The following is a 26,493-nucleotide window of genomic DNA, read 5'->3' as shown; positions in this document are numbered from 1 at the left end:
TACATATGACTTTTTGCATACATGCAAATGCAATACATAGTATAGTACAGTATATATTATAATTATATAAATGATATTACAATTACATTTTTTACAAGAGGGGAGGGTTAAGATATTCAGAATATTTGAAAGCCACACAATATTTGAGCACTCCAATATCCTTGAAAAGCTACCATGTTAGGGAATTAAAATGAAAACAATTGGTATAGCTTTTGTTTAAGGCTTATAAGTTATAACAATATTAAGTGGCGTACTATAATATGACACAATGTATATAAATATATTATACTATAGTAGTATAAATTATAGTCAGTATAGTCTATAATAAGTACTAATAATATTTATGATGATTCAAATACATTAAACACCTGTTATGTCAAATTTGTATGATAATCAATAAAACATTTTGATATTTTAGGTAGGTACCTAATTATGAACGAACTATTTGGAAACTTCAGATTGGTTTTTGATATAGTCTGTGATATCCGATATCTCATCACCATCTCGCAGCCCACTATGGCAAATTATCGCAATAATGTAATATAATTGTGGTAATAGCCTATATAGGTGATATTATAGTAAGGGCCAGTTACAAAGTATTGTAAAGGGAGGTTATTTGTCATATAAATTACAATAAAAATACTGCGCTAAAATATCCACATTATATTTCGAATTAGAGCTTCAGACTTTCCAACTAATTATTAACTACAACATACGGTATTACGGTAAATAAATAAAAATGAAAACATTTTAAAATTATTTTGTTATATATATATACAATATACATGTAAGCGCAATTAGGACACCTAGAGGAATTAAAGCCCTTGAATTTGCATAATAATAAATTATGGCGGTAAAGGAGTACCCAGTATTGTTCACACAGAGCCTCCTCTAGCTGCTCTCGGTTATACAGGAAATAAAAAAAGGAGGAGAATTAGACCCCCACAAAAAATAATGTTCCGTCTGGTTGCTTAACTGCGTATAAATTTATAATTTTTTTTTTAAATATAATCCTTCCAATTGAAAATATCTGTACTCATCCATGTGTGCTAAAAAGGTGGGGCAAGCGTCACATATTTAGGGTTACTAAATTAAAAGATGATACATTAATTTGTTTTATTATTTTTTTATATAAATTTCACATTTGTTAATTTGCTGTACCAAATAAATATTTTATACCAATAATTTATAATATTTAGTAAATAATTATTATTTATTATAATATGAGGGTCAACGTCGGTCATTGAATTTGTATCTACACGATTTCGAATAATAGTTTTAAGGCCCCCTACACACTGCAGCAGTGGAGTGAAATTCTTTTGTCTTGGAGGTGCCTCCGCGATGGAGGTAAATTGTGTCGGGACTCATTTTTCTGTTGCGGCCACCGCTGCAGTGGTGGCAAAGTGGAGCGTAAAGGACACTGTTATCCGGTACCATCGATTATTGGGAATATTGCTCCCGTTGATTATTGTTAATGCATTAAAGCTAAAAATAAATTGGAAACAATGAAAACCACAAACCAGATTTCAACTTAAATTTATAAAATACACAAATAAACGAAAATATTTGTTTTTCTATTAATGTTTCCATTACGGAGTCCTCGTAAATCATAATATAGATTAGGATATACGAGGTACCTAAATACCTACCAATCATAGCTATATAATCTAGTGCTACGTAGTTTGTCCTTACGTAGTACATGTGAACTGAAAATTGTCCAGAGACAAGTTACAAATATCCCAAGTATTAATGCCTAATAATATATTAATATTATACAACTAATTATATTTCAGATCATTAATGAATACCAGCTATTGAGTATATCATATAACATTTACTAGCGGACCCACCAGCTACCTGTCCGGCTGTCCCTCTATTTAAGAAAAATCTCAGAGGCAATTGCCTCTGAAAATAAAATTACCGTTCGCCTACTACGCCACAGCATATGGGTAGGTAATACTAGGTATGTTAGCGGCGATATAGGTACCTATCTACAATATTGTTTTTTAGTTTCCATGTTAAAAATTGATAATAATAATTTTAAAAAGAGCAGTTTCCTCGCAGCAACTAACTAACAGAAAAAATGATGCAAATAGATAATAAATTTAAAAGAATAACCATAAAAAAAAAGAGAGATAAGAAATAACAAAACTACATACGTATATTTTAATTTAAAAATTGACCTGGTAAGTATGTATACATTATATGTAATATATAAAATATATAAATAATAAGTATACATGTAGGTATGTCCTAATAAATACGACTTCATATTGGTAAGCTTATTAATGTAAGAGAAGCTTATTTAAATTAAATATATAACGATATTTAAGTAAGTAAATAAGTAGTTAATCAAATTACAAATTCATCTTGGTTAAAATAAGTGATTTTTGACAGACTGACAGAAAGTTTAAAAGAAAAATGATTCAATTAAAAATATTTTTTTAAAATATTCCTAATGAAATGAAAAATATGCAAAGAATTTAAGAATGTTGCAATATCTCAACAATCCGTCATTAAATACATTCAACCTTTCCAAGTGTCGAAATTTCCTAAAAATATCCATCAATATGTCCAAATTCAAGCTGGGAGAGTTATTTTTCAATATAAAAGAATGAGGTTCAAAAATTATTTTCGGTCATCATTAACTACCAGCCAATGTAAAATTATCAGTATTATTGTGTAACGAAGATGATAAAGTCTAAAATATGACTTGAATAATTCTAATCACAAAATGTTCCAAACTTAAAAATAAATTATTATTGTTAAATTAATTTTTATTCGGACTTTAAATAATTATTACGACGTTAAACTATGATTTTTACTTCGTATTATTTAAATTTTGTTTTATTTAAAAATTAGTGTAGAATTCGAATTTAGTACTGATTGACTGTTAAACTGACCAGTGACTACTCATCAGCCTTCATAACACTCAATAATCTTGAGCAATATCTAATTGAAGCGATACTCGTCCAGAGCCATACATGCTGTTTGATGCTTCCACCGATCGTTTTCACAACCTTGTACATTAGGAAATAATATTAAACGTTAATCTGAAATTCACAGATGAAATTAATCAAGCAGTAAATTTTAAATAATATCACAAATGCTATCCTATCAGTGGCGTGGTGTTCCAGCTAGTATAGGAATCATCATTTAAATCAGATACTCTTACCAAAGAAGTAGGTACCTATGGTTACGTATGCTGAGTCAGAGCGTTTTTCCATCGTAGGTACTCGTCTTCATTCACATTAACAATATTACAATAAATTAAAAATTTTAGTTAATATTCTTAAAAAATGTTTTCATACACGAAGCATTAATTTTCGAAATTTGTTTAACAAATCTCTCTCCAAAAGATGGCAGTCTACGAAGAGTGATTTTAGCATGTAAATAAAAATCATCAAACCTACCGATTAAAAAAAACCGACAGCCCTTCTGTTAGCTCTGACTTGGATAGAGCTGAATTATTTAAAGATTATCCATCTGATACATTCCAATTCAATACTGCAATATTTTCTTCTGGTAATGTAAATGCTGTTGTCGAGTTTCTCAATCCTCCATCTCCTCCTGATTTTCTATTTATTTTAAATTAAACTATTCAAGTAGGTACCTACTTACTGCAGGCTTGCATCATCCATATGCTGCATTCCTGCAGCATATGGATACTTACTATAATTTGAAAATTTATTTTTATTATAATATAATATTATTCGTCGTCCTCATGTCACCACAGTCATCTACTTATTTTATTATAATTTTAATGATAAACTAAAGAATAATATAAAATTAGTTCAATAATCAAATAAAAAATATTTAAATGCAAATACACAAATGCTACTTGCATACAATATAACACAAGTATTAAATTGGCATAGATTAATAAACTATGTCTATATCTGTAATGGATTTAACCAGATGCAGCAAAAATTAAAGGAAATAATTAATACATCCCATCATTATAGTTATATATTCATTACTATTATTTTTCACTTGAAAAATGTAATTTATACGAAAGGAAGAAGGCTGTAGGTATTATTTAGGCAAGCAGCCTGCTTGTAGGTAGGCGGCAATTTAATGTTGCCTGGAGGTGTAAAATTTCTATAAACCTGACCCTGACCAACAGCTTTTAAATAGTATAGGTATACCAGCCACCAGGTACGTACAATCTACCTAATATATGACTAAATAGCATAAATTATACTGCCGATTAATAATTTTCGTTCATCACAAAATATATTAATATAATATACCTATTACTTACACCAGCTGGCGGCTATATACCTACTTATAGTTTGGCCAGTTTGGGTTGAATATACGTTTTCGTTGGCCGTAACATATACAGCGTACGAATAAAAACGAATTTCTTCAAAAAACTAAATAACAACACGAGACAAAAGCCTCAAAACAACAGATAGGTACTAGTGTATTACAGAAATTGTGTACCCAAACTAAAATAATATTAAATATAAATGTACTTCAGGGTTTAAGGCTTAGGCCATAGGTAGCGACTAAGTTAAGCTTTAGCCCCTATAGGAAATTTATTATTTTTAAATAAAGCTTACATGTTATTTTTAAACAAGCAAATTTGCAATATACGTTTATAATAATATTATAGATGATTTTAATTTTTATTAAAGTTCCATATTAGTAGGTATATTATAGTGAAACTCCAATACTAACGTGTATTCAAGTGTCTATATACAAATAATTAATAACTAAACAATAAACAATAAATTATTGATAGGGGGGGGGGGGGATACCCACGCTTCGATAGTAAACGCTCGTGTGTAATATAACTTCTATAGTGTATTATAGGTAGCTAGAATTCGCTAGATAACAATAAAACACGATATTTCGGAGCATTTCGATTTTCGACACTTTAAGATTGCATAAACTATGTGGTTGATATTTATAATTATTTAATTGTAATCAAAATGGTTTTTTCTTAATTAGACCTTTATCTACTGAGTATTGACTATATTTTGTATGTTATGTTGTTCTACTAAAAAATTAAAAAAATTGTGTACACCTAATATAATAATACATCGTATTATTATTTATAATATAATGACGACATTACTCTATTATCACAGAATAGATGAAAATTCAAAATAATATGTCATAACTCACAATATTATTATTGTTATTTTTTACGCCGGGCACGCGGTAGATTCGCGCCAAATAATACCGTGCACCGGCAATATCGCGACACCGCGGCCACACTGCGCGTTTGACCCGAGACCGGTTTGTGCCGGAACCCGGGGCGGCGACGTTGTCCATTCGTCGTTTTCCGTGTCGGGCCGCAATGCCGCAGCCGCCGCGCCGCCGTCGTGTGGTGCCGCCGGAGTGCCGAACAGCAGTAGTGCAGTACAGTGCTGTTAGTGTTCGGCGGCGAATATAGCTGCGGTCGCGTCCAAAACCGGATGCCGGAACGGACAAAAAATAAATTACAGTTGTCAGTGGTTGTTCTTCTTCGGTGGGTCTCTGGAGTCGTTGCATCCGTGGTGTTGCGGTCCGTCGCTTACCCAATATTTTGGCCCGACTCCGCGAGAACGTGCAGACGAGCACATTAATTCCGCGACACATTGTCCACGATTTCCTCCCGTACGAGATTCACCCGGACTCCTAGCGGGCGCGGTTCGGTTGATTGTTCGCGATCGTCAATACCACCTCGGCCCCGGGGCCGTTGCCGGAATGTGCCGCACCGAGTGAAATATTGCCGCGTAGCTCGATTATGTTGTGGAAACCGTCTAGCGCGTGCAGTACACATCGATGTAAAGCGAACACTTAAGACGGATTAATATCGTGAAAATAGAGTAACATTCTATAATATTGCCTGTAAGTGTGATCGATACTAGAATGATATAGGTACCTCTGTAATAAACTTGTCGATGTAGGTACATAATACATAATTGCGAAATTGATTTGTTATCAAAGTAGTTAGTTGGTCTAACATCCAAGATTGAATTACCTACTTATTACTAAATACTCGGATACCTTAGCACCGAGCTTAGCACCTATTGCTTATGCCGGTCGCCGGGTTGCATAGATAAACAATTTACTAGGTACTAAACATTTAATTAATCAATAGTGAGCTAAATGCTAATTGTACCTTATACGACGCATGATTTAGTAGGCCATAATGGATCCATTAAATTAATCAATTTTTTATGCAATTCAGCACTTTAGTATTTAACGATTTTATTGTTTACCATAAGTTACCTATGGCTTCAAAGATATTGGCTTAAATAACATTTACATATTATAGGTACATAGCGATCTAGGAATTGTCTATTACGTGTATTTCATATACTTAGAGGACGAAGAATGTTTTGGGGATCCATTAAAAAACCGTTCATCGCATGATGCCTTTCTAAATCTTTTGTCCTATCTTAGTCTTACTTCAATGTCGGTTAGAATCAACATTCCAACAGTTATATTTACCGTATAAAAACATAGTTCTGGTTAAACTGTATTCAAAATTCATCACCAAATATTTTTAATATTATAACAGTTCATACAAACCTAATAAATCGTTTCCACGAAAGCTCCGAAATTGGGTTTTTTAGACATCCAAATAAGAGGGAATATTCTGTTTATATGATTACCAATAATCACCGTTTCTATGCCAATTCATAATTTAATAATAGTTATTAGACTGTTAGACGCATTGGCGTCCCGAACTTAAAAATTTTTCAGAAGCTAGTTTGATATTTCACCCACCTTACAGGCACCAATAACTCAATAAAGTCCACTGTAAATATTTACTTGTTGTAATTATTACTAAAAAAGGTACTATGATTGATATTAAATTATCACCTATTGGTCGTTAGCCACCCACCATCCCTTCAAAGGCGGCTGCCTTTCGACTACCCTATTATTCACGCCACTGGTTAAACGCATCCCGCACTATAGTACAGTTGTAGAGTCCCTATTATAATAGATGAGGCAGTCGATCGTGACACCTTCGTCCTCTTCCAATTTTGTTTAGCCTAACCTTTTATTTTTTGTAACTTATTAAATCGGGATAAGTCAATTTCGATCGTAACAAACCAAACAAATTCAGACATTGAAAAAGTTGGCAACTCCTGTTACTTAAAGTATTAAGTATAGGTATTTTAGATTACTGATGCAGTTTTGTTTTTATTACATTTTTAATATTTTTGATTAAATTAAATTCAGAACTTAAATGGATAAAAAAACACGGGTAATTGCTCTGGCTATTGCTTAAATGTATATTTTTGAATTTGTTTGTTTGATAAATTATTGTAAATCTTAAAGTAAATGTATGATTTGTTGATATATTATAACAGGGTTATAAATTACCTACTTTAAAATGTGGTCGTGTAACTGTAGTTTTCGGGAATAAAATGCACTTCAGCCAATGTTCACCCTATTTTTTTTATGATACATACCCGTCATCTGGGCTCTCATAAAACATACCATGTGTGTATACTTCAAAAGTGACATAAGGTAGGTTAATAGGTTATGTATAGGCTAGTGTATACGTATTGTTTTATTTTGAATAAAGAATTAACTAATAACTAATAAAAAGTTGTTTAAAATCGACAGTTAATGCATTTTATATTTTTTATATATTATAATAACATATAGGTAGGTAATAGGGACAAAGGGTATGTGTAATGTACATACACGATGGATACAGTGTAGTTTGAATTTAATTTTCTTGAAAAGTATTCTAAACACAATAATGTATAAATATATATTAATAACCTAAGACGATACCATTTTAACTGAAACAGGAATCTGAATGGTACAATTACTTGGAAACGAATACATCTTTCTCATGACCTGTGTATTATGTATTGTCTCAGAACTTTCACTTAGGTATACCTACTCAGCTATTCTCACGATTGTAATATATTTTAAAAATACCGGAATAGAACATAACTTACTTTTGGTGAAGGTGTATTAATCTAACCACGTAAAATTTGTAAATATTTTTTTGTTTTCATAACCGTATTAAAAATTGAGGTTACCTTTGTACTATCTATAATTAATAAAATATATTTTTCTTTTCAATTAGAAATAATAAAGACCATATTATGTATTTGTAATTATTATTATAATTTAGTTCTGAGTGGAACAAAAAATGTATTGGGTTAAACAATATGAATATATGATATGTTTTTTTTGTGTCTAGACAGTTAACTCTTAATCAAGCCGAAAAAATGTTTTGATCTTTATCTTTGAGTGGTTTTTGCGGGTTTTTGGTAGAAAAGTATTAAAATTAATCGAGAGAAATAAAAATCAAAAAACTAAGGGAAATGAGAAAAGTAGGAATTTTCACGCAAAACTAGTTTTCGACAAAATCGATTTTCGTTTTTTTTTTTGTTTACCTATATTAGATTTTTGCATCAAAATGATTAAAAAATGTCTTAGTATTTTATAAACATATAATATTAATACTAATTTTGGATTTTTGTGAGAATTTTAGATATTTTTAATTATCCACTTTTTTCTGTATTTTTGATGTATATCAAGATATTTATGCATACTTCTAATAGCATTTTTGTTGATTAATAAAATAAAGCTTGAAATGCATGTTCTAATAATTAGTTGTTCTTATACCGATTAAAATATATCCAAAATATGTAGGTTCTTTGTAGTTAAAATGTATTCAATTTTTAACTTGAATACCCAAAGCTTGAAAATGTAACACAAGGTTCCTCTTAAAGGCATAACTCACAAGTTGGACCTTCCTCGTCACTTAGATACCTATAAATCTCAATAGTACATAATATTATGTACAATTGTTTTTATTGGTATCTACCTCTCCACTTCAAATATTATTATTTTTACACTGCATTTTTAAAAATTTTTAGATTAATTTTAAGCTATTTATGTTATGAGCCTATTAACACCTTAATTTAAATTTTACGGTTATTGATTTATAATATTATAACTCCTATAAATATTATAATAATTTATTAGTATACATTATGATTTGTTATTGGCAATAATTAGTTTAATCGTATGTCCATACTAGCTACTCACTAAATAACTAATAGCAGTATAAATATATAATAAAAATATAATTGAAAATATAAACCGTCTTCGCAGTCGTTGAATTCTAATTTTTACACCACTATACAGTGACCTACTGAATTACTAGGTACACACGAGTACACGACATCTAAAACTATGCAACAGAGTGACTTCCTAAGTTTCTTGTTTTCATGTTTGTTAGTGAAATAAGAGAAATTGAATTTTCAAATAAAATATCCTTAAATAATCCTTAAGCACATCAAGTTTAGAAAATAATGGGGTAAACAGATTTGTTATTTATTAAAATATTATAATTAGACGTGCGTATTTACTTTGAGTATATCGTATCAATCACTAATGTAGGAACTGTTTTCTTTAGATTATAATAACAAATAAACAACAGTCTAATTAAAGAATAATAATTAAATAGTACAACGAACATTATATTTTGAAATGGACCGGTAATTATTATTGATAACATGTTAACTTTTGATATGTTTTACAGCCGATTAAGCTAACCTTTCTAAATATACTGTTAAATCTGCTTAACGGTCAACAAAAACGAGGACTAAATTCAATTTCAGTTTGATTTTTTTTTATTCACTGGCTAAAAAAACTAGAAAAAAGTAAATAATTACACGTACAGATCCTTAAAAAGATACTTTTGCAGTTAATTAACAGTTTTCATTTTTTTTTTATATAGATATGGACTAAGGAGGTGACATGTTTCGCTAACTAGAGTATTTTTATTTCCCAAACTGTAAGAAAAAGATTTGCATCGGTATTTGCGTTTATTTTTTGTATATTATACAAATTAATATATTTCAAATATAACCGGTGCATATCGCTTATAATATTATACTAAATACTAATTATTGATTGATACAATTTAGGTATCTATAAACAGTTTTTTTTTACTTGAAAGCTAATAACCTATGTAGTTGATGCTTAATCAATAAAAAAAAAAAATAGTTTATTTATATTTCATTTCTTCTAATTTCAATTAATTTCTATTTTTTATGGTATAAATATTATTATTTATTATATACATATAAAACATCCAACCTACCTAATTCTTTGAACGTATTAACAATAAAATACGTGATTATTTACTACCATTGATTAAATATATACATAGTTTATTTAATCAATGCTACTACCCACGTTTTATGCAGTTCTCATTGCTCATTTAAATTAAAATAATTATCTTTTAATATAGATGACATGACGTCTAATGTGTACCTTTTGTAGTTTGTTATCCTTATTTTTATGTTCCTGTATTATTTTGAATTAAATAGAAAATTACATTAGTATTTAGTACTATAATAAATTGTTATGTCCTCGATGTAAATAAACCTATTACATTTTTCACTACATACCTGCACATAGGTGTCGAATAATAATATTGGTAGCACTATAATTGAGACTAGGCAGTCAGGTGAATACACCATACTATCATAGTAATATTGTAAATTTTAAAATAAAAATATTGTTGACTTAGGATTTTTGTTACGATTATACGTAAGTATAAACTATACTTAAATTGCATACCTTGATTATAAATTACGAATTTTAAAATACGTAAAATGTAATGTAAACTCGAGTGTAAACTGTAGTCTTGCGTTATTTTTAAGTAACTAAGCATAAAATAATTTAAAATTGTTATTAAGTTTGGATATAATTTTGTCCAATTTTAATTAAACTATATGTCTTGAATAGGCGTAGGTACATTGATAATTATTCTTATGATACCTACTTAATTTTAGATTCCACCTAGTAAACTGTTTATTATGCTACGGTTGTTAATATATTATGTTTTATATTATGTACCTACACTTATTTTTATTAGGTATGTGTTTTTTAGGTAATATACATAATATATTTGCATACTATCATGGCATTTATATGAATGTACCTATATTATGTATATTCGCAGATTATATCATAAAATAAACATTTTGCAAAATATGTAGTTTGATATCTGTTTCAATGAAATCTATATTTATGTTAAATTGTATCTAACATTTAATGTTTGTATAATTTGAATATTTTTACCAAAATTGTAGGTATTAAACATTTTTTCAGTTTAAATACAAATATGTTTTGAACGTTAGATAGTTAATTTAATGTGATAATTTAATCTTTATAAATGTTTTATAACTATAAAAATATTTTTAAAAAATCTTAAAAAATTAGAAATGTACACATTTTCATAAGTTTCTAATTCCCATATGGTTGAACGCTGACGCTACATAAATATACTAGAATAATGTGTAAATAATATTATATGATTAGAGATAACACCATGCTTACGGTTCAATAATACAATTTATTCACAGGGCGTTAGTACGCTTTAGCGTGTGGATATGGCTGAAAACATTGCGTTCAGTGACTGGTCGGAAAAGCTTGACGTTGCTGGAACTAATCATTGGCTTCCTGCGTACGGACTCCAGCAACCGCCAGTGGCGGTGGTTGGCAATAGCCACCAACAGAACGATCCCACATTCGATCCTAGCCCTCATGATCACACTGACTATTTCGACAACAATGGTAATTATAATGCTTTACTACTGTATACACTGTATATAATAAATTTAAACACGTATAATATCCATTATACACATATGTGTATGTATATACGTAATATTATATTATATAGGAATATACACAATATGTAGTGACTATATATTTCTATAATAATAACTTAGACGTGTATGGTGTATAAAACATCGCTCACTCAGTCTTAAACCATATTATATTCTGTGCTTAAACTAAGACGACCACGTTGGCTATCTATTGTATTCCATCGGCCATTCCGTCGATACAGATTAGTGTAACTAAAAATAAAATAACTATACCTACCAGTAAATTATAAATTTGATGGCATTTTAAGAAGTTAGCGGAATGAAATTTTTCATTTTCTTAAAGTTTTTATAAAAAAAAAAACCCAAAATAAAAAAATAATAACTAATAAGCGGCATTGTTCGACTAATTAAAAAATGTGATCATTTCGTTTTTATTATATATTTGGTAATGATTGTATTAATTCAGAATCAGTGTGATTATAATTAATTAATTTTACTGCAATTCATAATATTTGTCATACTATAAGACTCGAAATTATTTAACAAGAATAAGTATCACGTAAAAATTGGACTATTATACGAGCACGTCCGCCACGTCCCATGTCCAATCAAAACAAGTACGTTGAACCGCGCGTAGAAACGACCACGATTGTTAACAAGATCAATTTTGTTGTTTTAGTTGTTGCCCTATTGGTTACGTCAACCTACGGGTACCTAATATGTTTTTATGCTCATCATCTGGAATGACATAAGTTATTAATTATTATGTAGTTCATATTTTTTATTTGTCTGTTCTTGTTTTATACCCGTTTACAACCTCGTGTATGATACGCGGCGTATCATATTTCCGTTTTACTATTAACATTGTTAAGTTCGTACGCGCCCAATACATATTAAGCCAACATGGAATATCATGCATACCTATTTATATTTGTATATATTATGTACATATAGATAATATGAAACAAGTTATACCTATAAAATTTTTTAAAAAAATACAATTTTTAAATGATCATAACTTGTTTACAAATTAAAACATTTAAAAAAGCCGAATAGTATTTTCTTACCATTATATTTGATGATATAGTCAAATCACTCTAATATTAAAAATAACAGAGTAAGATAAATTCTAGTGAACGTTTTACAATTTGTCTATATTATAAGACATTATAAGACTACTGAATAACTATAAGACTGAGACAACACGTCATGCGGGTATGAGCGTACAACTTCCTCCATATTTTGATCAAAATATCATACTTTGTTTACAAACGCGTTTTGTATGTTAAAAAGTATATATAAATTTTCTAGAAATCTTAATTATATAAGTTACAGTATCTATATTCTTTGTATGTAGTTATTTTTAGATAAACACACATTTTTACGAAGTTAAAACTAATTGGTACGTTTACATAATATTGTAAAATTTATTAATCAACTATAGCCTATAGGTATAGGATATAGTGTTAATATCTCAAACTAAGATTAAAAATATCATTATTGCATTAGGTTCGAGATATTAATATATTATAATTGAAACATTTTGATGCACAAATTATTTTTATTGATTAATGATTTCTACATGGTGTTAATTCTTCGAGATGTCCAGGTATTTGCATATTATAAACTGAATCAACATAAATTTTAGTAAATTGAATGTTTATTTTCTAATAAAATGTTTAATATTCATTATATTATGAACACTTAAAATGATTTCATACATTTTAATTTTTTCATGTAATTACGATTTTATTCATCATAACACCTAGTTTAAATCTGTACTTAAAGTTATGTATTTCTTACTACTAAATATTATACTGGGAGATTTCAATCTACTCCCCCCTTTTTATTCAATAAATTAGTTATTCAAAATCTTATTTTAGGAATTTTTAATTGTAGTTTAAGACCATATTTTCAGATTCTTAAGATTGTTCGTATTACTTAAGGAGTGCCCTGTGGAGGTATAAACTTCTGTTTTTCAAATGAGAATACCCCTTTTCAACTGTAATTTATACAGTGGATAATTTTTCTTGAAATGTTTGGTATCAAAATTCGTACGAGTAGTTTTTGAGTTATTTAAGTTTATATTCTGAGAATAAAAGGTCTATGGATAACGGGGTTATACGATATGGAGGCTATGGTGATTATTGATAATTTTAGTCGTTAGTATTTAGCCATCAGTATTAATAATTTGTAAAACTGGCCCCAAGTATAATAAATACTTGGTCCAATTATATGTCTATTTTATATTTATTAAAAAAATTTCATTTGAACTATATTCTACATAGTTATAAATGATACGCTTACCTATACATTTTAATATAAACAATGTAACTGATGTACAAGTACATGATATTTAAATTATTTATATAGGTAACTAGGTGCCTAATGTTATATTATAATAAAACTAATATAATGCTAATATAACATTTAAGAACAAATCACATACAAGTATGTACCTACCTATTTCAATAGGTAGTTAAATAGTATTATTAATACATTAGCCATTAACCAATACAATATTGAATGTATCATTATGTGTACTTGGAATAATGTCAATAGTTTGCGAATTTCGCTGTATATAAGGTGTAATATGGAATATGATTTATCATATATTATATCCGTAAAAAAATTGCTCAAACCTCAGAAAAAAGAGGCCAACAACGGGGCAGAATATTGCTACCTAGTACCTACCGTTATTTGGCTTCACGGGACACGGAAACTACTTGCGTTTTAAATCCATTCCGTTTCTTGCGCTCGTCGCCACCGTTCACTCGTGCTAGTTTTTTCTTACAACATTCTTATATACGATAACAGAAAAATTATATGCCACAACCTGCAAAAACAAATCATCCGTGTTATACTTGAAAATTATTTAGACATTCCATGGAAAAAACAAAAAAAATACTAAATAATAATATGTTTATTTTATTATATTAAGTTATATGGGAATTGCCTATAAATGTTCAGTGGAAAATATTAAACTAATCTAGTGAATTTTTATTATTCACTTCATATTATTTGTTGTTAATATATTTATACTATTTCGAATAAGTTAGACGCTTGAATTAGGATCATGTACAAATGTATAATGTTCATAAACCGTGATGACCTTATGTTGGGAGTAAAACACCGTAAACGTGAGTTGTATTTTGATTTTTAATGATGACTAAACATAATAATAGGTATAAAGTTGATTGAAAACGGCATTTTTTTTTTTTTAATAAACCAAATAGCTGTACTTTTCATTAGACCAATATTAGGTGTATATTTTTTTCAATTCAATTTTTAAAATCCACTTATTGCTTTAATGTAAATTTAAAGTTGCATGAAATCATATTTAAAATTATAACTTTTGATTCAAATTGTTTTTTTATTTATTCGGTTGTTAATTATTTTTATATGATAATAAAAGTTTAAATAATATTACAATTCATAGAATACTTCTAAAATAAATGTCTAAATAATTAATAAAGCACCTCTTGAAACATTTCATTAAAATTTTTAATTTATTTTTAATAATAAAATAAGTACTTATAGCTATAACTATACACAGTTTATTATTGATTAATTAATATTGTAATATTATCTATATATTCATACCATGTGCTTAAAATAAGTCTCAATCATCTCGTCTAATGGCTATTTATAGTATTACTTGAGGTGTAAATATTTTTCATTTTATAAATGTGTTTGTTAACTTCTAAATAAAATAATATTTAAAAACATACATCATAATAAATAATCATCACTGTAGTTAATTTATCGCTTGGTCCAAAAAAATATTTACTACGTACCTATGTTAATAAAACAATTCTGATGAATATACACATTAATATTACACGCGTTTAAGTTTTAATAAAAAAGTTAAATTGCATAGTTTGGCAACCAAGTAAAAGGTTCTGAAAAGTTTCATTTCATCCAGCTATTTAAAATTGATTGTATTTCAATTTGATGTTCATTATTGTATAAGAAAATTTTAGTGGATATTGTTTGTTGATCATAGATTTGAATCATATTAAAATGAGTTAAACAAATTAAAAATTAATGATATGAACAATATTCTATATCATAAACCACCTGGGGCGGGTATTATGTCAGATTATCAGCAGTCAGTTGCGGTCATAAAAAAAAGCTAGCCTATATTATATTAATATACTTGAGAAAGTTTTCGGGACAAACCATGTAATCGCATCATCTCTAAGTCTCTAAGGCAAATAAGGGACCTCTCATGTTTTAGAAAGCCTGCTAGTAATCCCTATTTCAATCTTTTTCCCTTTTTTTTAGAAATATTTAATGCTGTTTTAAAATTATTTTTGTATTGCCAAAATTTATCAAAATGTATGTATAATATATGTATTTAAACGTAGTATACCATATGTACCTATTTAGTTTTGAGGTGCAGTTATAATTTTTAAACATACACAAAAATATCGTTCACGGTAGCATATATTCCGCGTAACTGAGAGACTTCAGAGTATGTGGTTGGACCCGGGCCCTAAAAATGTTTTTATTTAAATTGTAAAAATGTTATAATGTCTATTATGATTACTGGAATTCCAAATGTTTAATAAAATCTTGAAATCTTGAACCTTGCTCATATTTTCAAAACATATTTTTAAATTGTGAGTTTTGAAACGGTTTTCCACAAAATACTATGAATTATCATAATATATACTCTAAATACTATATTAAACAAATAATAATATTAAAAAGTACATAAAAGAATTTCAGAAAATAGATGAAACACTCCTAAGATCTCTCGGATATTTTCATGTATGAAGTGAGGGTGTTGAAAATTTCGCTCTCTGGCCTAAATGTTGACATTATGCCACTGTCTATTGCGGGCACTTACCGCAATTATGTTTTTTCTTTTAATTTTCAAATAACTCATAATTGGAACATTATCATAATTCATTTTATATGAATCCAAATAGTCAGTTCCTTCTATTACACTTGATTATAATATATTTTCATTTCGAGACAATCATTGAGGTGGCCTCGTATCAATCGTCACGTTTCATTGCGCCCTTCGTACGATCTCGTTTCCGTATTCCGTATAGATTCTTGGCCGAGTAATAATTAATATGCACGCGTAGTTTCTAATTTTCTATGTCATATAGGCTATAGAGCATAGACTATATATTATTGAAGTGGCATGCATTTTTGATCACGTGTCTTTGTTTTCGTCTTATTAGTTATTACGGCACACCAACACGTAGGACGACGTGTGTATGAGCTGTTTATAACGACCGACGAAATATGTTAAACGATTTGCCGACACATTGACAAAACATTATGCAACTATATATGCCTGTATAACAAATAACTGTACGAATTGTAAATAACTTCTATAGATAATAAACACTGTCGCTGTGTCACTACCAAGAGATAGTATAACAAATACTGACGTGCTTAAAATTTCTTAGAAAATAACATAATATAAGGTAGAAACGATTTTTAAGTTTGAATATATCAAACATAAGGAATAATAGATTCCATTTATTATCCCTTAAATGATTTTATGTCGTACACTTATTTAGCTGTAATTGTTTCTAATTGATTGAATTCATTTGGTCGTGTTACAGAAGACGATAACGGTGACGAAGATAACTGGTCATCGTTCAACCAAAGCAGTTATGGGGGAAACATCGTAAGCAGCACATCCTATATTTTTCTAGAAACAATTCTTGAAGAAACATCTGATGATTTGCGGACGGATTCAGAAAGAAGTAGTGAAGAAGGTAACATTTTTAAATAAAATAACAATTATTATTTAATATTAAGTATAAAGTTAATGATCATTAAATTTTTTACTATTGATATTTTATAAACCCATTCTTTTAAAACATCGATATTACTATTAACATAAATGGATTCACATAATTTAACTATTCAAATAATTGTATTGATATTTATAATAAATGAAAAATAACTATTAGTTTATCTTATTCGAAAAAACCAGAGTTATTTGGGTTTATCTACGTGATTTGGCTTGACATTTTCCATAACTATTTCTATTATTATTTTTTAGAAATTACAATATTTTACAAATATTTGGGTTTTTATAAAGAAAGATTTCTTTTGTTTTTTGTATATTTATGGTAATTTTAAACTTTCTACCTTTTTTCGTGATTTTGATGAATTTTGTTTACATTGTAACTTCAGACGCTCACAAAAAATGTCTGTGGATTTATGCCTGAACTATTTTTTACTTTCCACTAACAACAACTTATGAGGAACGTTGTATTACATTTTCGAGTTTTTTGGCAGAGCGAAAATTTTTTTATCTACAATAATTTTAAAACTAACTATATAACTAATAAACCTCGAAATTTTCTTATGCCTATATAAATAAATCAAAGAGTCAAAATATTTTGAAAATTGTATGGTGCATAGGCATTGGTAATATATAAATATACATTTAGTAAACATTTCATGCACCTACGGTTATTTTTAGAGTTACATTAAAAAACAATTTTTAGTAGGTACTTACTAGATAATTATATTATCATTTTCCAATTGTATGACATTTAACAAATTATTTAGACTAATTTCGAGACCATTTATATTATAAACCTATTCACATCATTGTATACGGTCCGCTGATGTATTGAATTTTGAAAAATTAATAATATATTATATAATTTGTTACGTATGTACAATGTTTTAGTTAAAATTAGTTCAATTTATTATTGAAAAAAATGCTGATAATTATAAAAATATAATATAACACACACTATCTTTAGGATTTATGCCAATCCACCCGGTAATGGGTAGGGGGACCTTCGCTTAGAATCATTTTTTTTTATTTACAATGTTTTATCATTAAACAAAAATTTAACCCATCCATTATCTACTCAATGATCATGTACAGTAGCAAGTACTAATTCAACAGTATACATTATACAGCCGATTAAATCTCTTAAAAAAAATTAATTCCAATAAATTTCTTCCTATTTAAAAATAAAACTAATTTTAAAATTGTAAATAATTTTAACGTAAGTATAATAAAAACAAAATTTTAATAACAAATTGTATTCTTTAAAATATATATTTATATATTACGTGTTATTATATCATATATACTTCCCCTGTGCTTATCTATATTTTAGTAAACACTTATCGCATATTAATTGGTATAATATTGCTAATGAAAAAAAAACTATCTCTTTTATGGATTCCTTGTCCTCCTGATTATAAATAAATGCAGACATTAAATAATAATATTCTGAATAGCATAAAGAGTTAACTGTTTATCGGTGAATAATATACAAACTTATCTTGTATTCATGTAATTCTGTTTTACGATTTTTATCACAACAAAATATGGTTTGAACATTTGAATTTTGAACTCCATAAATACAGGAATATATCGTATTCAAATCGCCTAAAATATAAACAATACGATGCATAATGCATATGTTTCAATTGTTTCAAATATGAAATATGTATTTTAAGTATATCATTTTGCAATAAAATCATTTTATAATAATTCGAGTAAAACCAGTTTTTTTATAACTGTCCATGCTTTTATATCTATATTAGAAATTGTTTATTATTATTCTTGACATTGAAAAATATAAAGAGTTATAAAAGAGTCTTAATGTATAATATATTAGATTATACACTTATGTGTTTATGTTTATATTACAAGAAATTGTATGGACGATATTGTTAATAACCACAGGAGCTCGCACCCATTTTTTTTATTTGTAAATTCATGGCATGCGCTAATGTACTGTGTACATAATATGTACTAATAACTAGTCTGAGACACAAGGTGACTCATCCTATATCTCACGCCTAGAGTTCCAAATGTTTAGAATTCCAGTTTTAATATTCAGTGTCCTTCGTTCCTTAAAATGTTTAATTAGGCAACCCAAATAGCACAGATACGTGTAAACAGACATATTTTAGTATTTAAAAGGAGCTTATACAAAAAAATCGATAATTTACGAATATACATTATAACACAAACATTTTTCAAATTATAAATTAGAGTTTAAATGATTCTAATAATTAGTGTCAAATAATGATTATAGACATTAAAAAAACTGAGAAGTCGATCTGCTGTATAGTAGATTTCAAGTAAACCTTCGTTGTTATTAGAAGTAGATTACTGTATTAGTAATGGATGTGTTGAATATGAATTCTATGATAAATAATTTCTTACGAAAAACCATTCTAAGCAGGGACTGGGTCAGACGCTATTCTTAAAGATATATTCAATAGTTTATTTAATATAATGTGAAGTCCTTAGGGTTAATATTTTTAAATAACAACAAACTAACTAGAAATTGTCAGAGGAAAAAATTGTAATTTTCCATTTCAATATCAAACTTTATAAAAATGTTAAAATATGTCTAAATATCATTACAAGTTTTAGTATATTTTTTGAAATATATCATGGCAAAAAAATGCAACTATAAATATTTGCTAAATATGCACCCCCATGATGTTAAGTATAGTTAATCGTTTTTGAAGAACAATAAAAAAGAAAATAGATTTTTTAGAAAACTTTCCTATTTTTCGTATATATTTTCATTTTTCCCGGTAATTTATGTATCAGGAATTTTTATTCTTGACCACAAAAATATAGGTAGGTCCTAGCCATCCAATTTTCTGTAAGTATTTTCAGTTGTATCGTTTAATTTTATGTTTTTATAAAGCTTAGTCGTGGAACCTACAGCCATATAATAATAAATTGTGATAACTTAATGTGTTATCATATTTCTGCAATATACATTTTACTTTCATGTTATAATAATGGCACCTCTAGGATCGTTATTGAAATAATAAATTGTAGTACATTCTGTTGATTTCCTATGCATGAAGTATTTCAGTACCTGTTTCTCGATGTCCTGTGAACAATTGTCAATGTATTAATTATGTAAACTTGTTAGTTGTTCTCGTATACAATATGTGAACGTTTTTAAGTAATTTTGTTTCCCTTATCGTGTGGCATGTGACTATGCACATCTAAATCTTCACTTAACTTTTACAGATTTTATAAAAGAAGAAAACTGGTCTGTGATAAACCGTGGTGATCCGTTTAACTTGTTCAACTTAAGCAACAATAACAAACAGACGACCATCAGGATGTATGACAATAACGATCCTGGAGTGCATGACGACGACGACAACGACACAGTATTGTTCTACAGGGACAACCTACAGGATCATCATTTGTGGACGACTGGTGCCGGCGGGGGGCCGTTGACCAATGGTTGCGGGGGAGGTAGCCTGTTGCAGTTCGAGAGCCTGGAGAAACAATGCGAACAAACCGTGTTCCGGACGACCGCCACCGCGACACCGTTCATGACCAATAGCGCGGAGTCCCTGAACGCCGCCCAACGTCCGGCGGGCTTGCCGCGCCGGAACAACTTTAAACAACCCACGACGGATGACGACTGCTGTACTACCATGGACGACGACGAAGCCGTGTTATGCAGCACGCCGTTCTCGAGTTTCGCGGCCGACGGATCCAGCGTCAAGTCACTGAGCAAGAGCATGGAGAGCGTGCACTCGACCGCCAGCCGGAAACGATGCAACAACAACTGCAGAGACGGCGTGAACGACGTGTCTCAGAGTCTGGATGAGTTGCGTCTGTGTGGCAGGGATGACGGGCAACATGACTCAGTGGCAGCGGCCGCCGGGGCGACGTGCGCTGTGGCGCAACCAGCCACCGGTATGTACAAAACGGTCGACTGTCTCATCGACCCGGAGTATTGTGAAAAAATGGACGACGACGACGAGGACGAAACGGACGGTAAAAAACTGGAAGACGTCATACAGGGGGTAGGATGTAAGCAGCAACAGCAGCAACGATCGTCCGAGAACTTGAGCGAAGATAGTGGTTTCGGGGATCAGGTGCCCCGAGGTCCTGCTACCCAACAAACGTATAAACCCATCGCCGAGGACGAAAACTATTTTGAGATGTCGACGAAGAGCATCGCGACGATCGCCGCCGCCGTTTCTGCTACGACCGCGCAGTGCTCTGTCACCGTCAAGGAGAAGGGGACAGACGACGACGACGACGACGAGATGAAATCTAAATTTAGCTCAGCCTGGCACAGCTATCCCGATCTGGGCGATCGTCCGTCAGTGACTACGGAATCTCCTACAACCGACGACGACGACAACCGCCGGCATCACCACCTCCACCATCATCACCACCGCGACGGTACCGCGATGGCGTCCCGTTTGCCAATGTCAAGCACGCCCAACTTGTGTGCCGACGGTTTGCTGGCTCACGCCGACGGTGACTATTTGCGCTCAAAAAAGCTGTTAGATTCCACCGTATCGTTGGACAGATCGCACTCGCTAAAGCGCATACATTACGAGAGCGAGTCAGCTCTGAGTGCAGCTTCTTCGCGTGGTAGCAACCTACTGATAACCACCAGTTTCGTGAACCTGGCCACCGCGCCGACGCCCAATAAGGGCGTGCACTTTTGTCCGGTCGTGTCCGAAGTGAACTGGCGCGAGAGCTTCAGCAGCAGCAGCTGCACTGACGTCGGTGGCGGCGAAGACGACAACGGGTCGGACGAACCCCCGGAAACGGAAGACGACGAAGACTATGACCGGGTTAGTGACGAAGCCGACGAAAACATTGACACGATGGTAATGAAACTGTTGACCGGTTTGCCGTCGGAAACCAGGCGTCCGAGTGTGGCGGAAAAACAACAGCTGCGCGAACGGCTGGACTTCATCACTGGCGGCTCCCCACCAATGTCGCATAGGATTGTTGCCGCGCCCACTAATAATAACACTGCGGCCACCGGTTCCAACAGACACGGTCGCAGTGTTCAACCGCGACCGATCGAAGTCGAAGCGCCCGCTGTGGTCGCCATGTCAGCTAAACCGAAAACGATCGGCGACAAGCTCGGTGGATTTTTCCAGCGGTTCTCGTTGCGCAGACTGAGCGGTCGGCGAAACAAGGACAAGAAGAAACAAAAAGTGGAAGAATGCAGCGCAGCGGTGACGGCACAGCCGAGTAATAACAATTGTAGGCCCGACACCCCACCACCCCCGCCGCCCGTTTCGGGACGACCGTCCACTGCCGCCGCCGCATCCGATAGGGGTAAAAAACCGCCGTTACCCCCGCAACCCCCGTCAGCAGATGGGTATACAACGCGCCGGCGCCTCATGTACGATGAAAATCGCGGTAGCCGACTGCCGCCACCGCCGGCACTGCCGACGGCCGGCAGTCGTGCGTCTCTGCAATCGCGGTCGCCCGCCGCCGCCGTTGCCATGTCCCGTCCGGATCACCGGGCCGGTCTACTGGAGACCGACTTGGACTCGAACGTAACTAGGACATCGTCGTCATCGCTCATGATGGGGGGCGGTGGTTGTAGCCCCAACAAAAAGGCCCGTAGTCTGCTCGACTTGGGCGCTTCGTCGGCGAAATTGTCTCTGGCTCCTAACGACTCGAACAGATCGTCCGCCGACGGGTCGTCTTCAAACGCAACCGATTACAGGGCCAAATCCATGGAATTTCTGTTGGACAAGGAAAATCAAGCTGCTGTTCAGGTAAATTGCAATTTATTTAAGTAATTTTATAAATTATGTGTATATCGTCAATGATACTGCGTATAGATATTCGCGATTACCCAACACACGCCTAATATATGGCAATGAGTATATGCAGATTGTATACGCCGTACTTCCGTTTGGTAATAGGTTTATCATTGACATTAATCTAATGTCTAGAAAAAAAAACGATAGTTTAAACAGAAGCGATTTATATAGGTCAGCAGGAATAATTTGGGTGGTAGCGAATTTTGTGGGTCATTCGGCACACGTGGGGGGAGGGGCCGTTTGTCAGAGCGCAATCAATACACTCAGCGCAGCATCGTGGCTCGGTACAAACGGTTACCAGTAGTTCTTTAATCTTAGTTTTCTTAAGTCAAAATCTTTAAGTTACAATCGAATAATTCACCCCAATGGAAATGCATTAATACTTAATGATAAGTACTAATTGCATATAGTATTATAGGCGCTGTATCCATATATTTGGTACTTTGTGTGGCACAAATAGGAAACATTCTCCAATCTTATGATCTCTAATATTATTTTTATAACTTATGAGTATAATATCATCAGTTATCACCCTCTTAAAGAAAATAATGAGTGAAGTATGTATAAAGATAAGGATTGTTAATAATTTGGCAAGCTCATCGTGATATAAAATATTGTTATATTACATAAGTATTATTTATTTTTAAGAAATTGTATGACATTTTTTTTATTAATTTGTTGCATTGAATTTTTCTCAAATTACTATTTAGAAAATTCGTATAGTGATATTACATTGTTGTTGTGTATCGTACTATATCGTCGAACCCTTTTCTACATAATAGCCTCCCATGCGTGTGGCAATAATTTCTCTAAAACGCGTGTTCGAAGTCTTTCCCATTCAATGATTTCACATTAATATGATATTATGTTTATTAAAAAGACTAATAAACACTGAGAAATAAATTTTAACGATTTTCGATGAGCCATAAAAGCGTGATAATAATTATTAATTAAATTAGTACAAAGAATAGTAGATTCCTGGCCGCGAATACTAAACTATAGATGAACAACTTGGTCAATGGTCAATAAACATTAATCGTTACTTAGAAAATTATTTACGGCTTTATTTCACACAGAACAATTGTTCTTCGAATTTTGCATTATTTATATACGTAAATTTATCTCTTATATTATAGGCTACCTTACCTACTATAGTCCTATATTAGTGGTAGCAACATCAAACACATACTAATTAGATTTAAAAATATGTCATGAATAATGCGTATTTTAGTTACACAATATTGTAGCTTATGAAATATTTAATCAGGCTTTTTTCAATGATTGTTGATTGATATTATATTATAATATAAAAAGCTAAGTATATATATTTAAATAATATGCTGTACAATGATAATTACAAAATTATATTTAAATTTTTTTAAATTTTTTTTTCATAAGACTTTTCACAACTTGGAAAATGTGTAGCTAATAATATATAATTATTAACTTTACTTTATATAAATATATAATAATATTATTATTATTATTATTTTTTTTTATTAGCCTTTATAAAAATTTACCTCAACAATTAAAGTGTCTTACATCTAAACAAAATAAAATAAACTATATGTGTACAATATAATAATATTATAATATACTATATTATAGACACTTATACAATAATTGACTAATGATCATATTCAAATGTTACTATGTACATGTTTTTATTAGAATTTAGAACTACTAGAAAATGTACTAGGGTCTTAATTCAGGTTAGACATAATATACGTATTAATTATATTTGTTTCAATATATTATTATTTATTTATCTAGTGTTGAATCCAAAGCTAGCATTATATTCATAAGACGTTTTATTCATATAAACTAATTATGCGTATCAGTTCTGGCATATGTAACTTTTTGTATATTTATTTGCATTGGCGCATTGCAATGTTGCAATGACAACGTGTATACGCTAGAACTGTGAAATAACATCTGTATATGGTTTTTAATTTTTATAATATCTTGACATTTTATTGTATAGTGTACTATATACAAAAATTCACAAAATTATTTACTTTTTTGTACTCAAATAATAATAGATACCCATATTTTAATAACACATTACATAAATATAATATTTATTGGAGCTATTAACTCATTTAACTGAGTTTATTTAAAAAAATTAGTGTTAATAAAAAACCATGGCAATGTATAAAAATCTATATAACCAAATGAGTTTATTTTATATTACATGTAGATTTGTATTTATTGTGATGTTATATTACAAAAATATTTATTCGGGCGTATTAATATTTTATATTTTATCGAAGAATAGATCCATAGAACATTTTTCCTTTAGAAATAAAATGAGAAATAAACTTAATTCAAATAGTCAGCCGATTATAATTTATACTTGCAGTGTCGCCTCCGCACCTTAAACGCCCACTACCTACTGTCCTACTCTCAAATACCAAATTGCAGTATGTGCTTATTTTTATTGGCTGTTAGTTGTTACCGTAATAAAATTACGGTAAAATGCATATTAGTTGCATGTTTATGCATTTTAAGTTGTACTATAATAATTATTATTATAAAACTAATACAAATTTAAGGGTAAATTACAGCTAAAAAAGATTTGTTTTATAATTTTAGAATAAAGTTATAAAATTAAAAATTGAAATTAAAATTACAAAACCGTAACATATAAGATTAAAATTATTTTTTAAAAAACTAAAGGCTTGAGAATAAAGTGAAATTTTTACGTCATTTTTAATGTGCTGGTTTTCATTTTTGAGAGAGAAAATTTAAAATAATCTATAGGATTTTATCTTCGTATATAAGTTCAGACTCAAGATTTCAAGTAAATGTTTACTTTTACTTAACTTTTATGTGGTGGATCCATTGATGTGTTTCAACGTTTTACTTAAGCATAATGCCCATAGAACCGCACATAGGATATCCATGCACATGTAGGCCAATCAATAATTCATAAAGTCCACCTACTGCATATTCCCCTTCTTATATTGTCAACATGCCAACATGCATTGTGTACACTATTATAATACAGTACATTTTTGTTTTTTTAGTCTCTGTTTTACTGACTCCGTTGAGTATCCTAACTGTTTATTTTTAATGTCCAGAAAAAAAATGGTTTCTATAGAACTTGTTGCCAAATCCAGTACACACCATATATGAGTATAATATGACTGGTAAGAACTAGGATGGATTTGTTTACAATCTATTTCATACTACTTGTATATTTAACTTTATGTATAACGATTTTTGGAAAGTAAAGAATTAATAACTATTTAAATTTGAAACGAAATACGTTCATTTTCATTATCAAAAAATATATAAAAATAGTATTTTTAAA

The 26,493-nt window shown here is 30.6% G+C and overlaps 1 protein-coding gene across 3 annotated transcripts in view; it reads left to right on the top strand.

Moving 5' to 3' along the window:
* The first annotated feature begins 5,308 nt into the window (after positions 1 to 5,308).
* The window catches only part of LOC111038463, a 35,389-nt gene continuing 14,204 nt past the window's right edge, over positions 5,309 to 26,493 (top strand). Inside the window, exons 1-4 of one of the 3 annotated variants that reach the window (XM_022321582.1) lie at positions 5,309 to 5,841; positions 11,352 to 11,562; positions 17,186 to 17,341; positions 20,605 to 23,129. In XM_022321582.1, the coding sequence (XP_022177274.1) occupies positions 11,379 to 11,562; positions 17,186 to 17,341; positions 20,605 to 23,129 (2,865 nt within the window). In that variant the 5' untranslated portion in view covers positions 5,309 to 5,841; positions 11,352 to 11,378. Of the gene's footprint in view, positions 5,842 to 11,351; positions 11,563 to 16,812; positions 17,045 to 17,185; positions 17,342 to 20,604; positions 23,130 to 26,493 lie in introns of those variants that run through there. The other 2 variants (XM_022321583.1, XM_022321584.1) reach the window with 2 other exon arrangements.

This window comes from Myzus persicae, unplaced genomic scaffold (genome assembly GCF_001856785.1).
Source record: "Myzus persicae strain clone G006 unplaced genomic scaffold, MPER_G0061.0, whole genome shotgun sequence".
Lineage (NCBI taxonomy): Eukaryota > Metazoa > Arthropoda > Insecta > Hemiptera > Aphididae > Myzus > Myzus persicae.
Note: the sequence above shows the minus strand (reverse complement) of the source record. Positions and strands in the feature narration are given on the sequence as shown.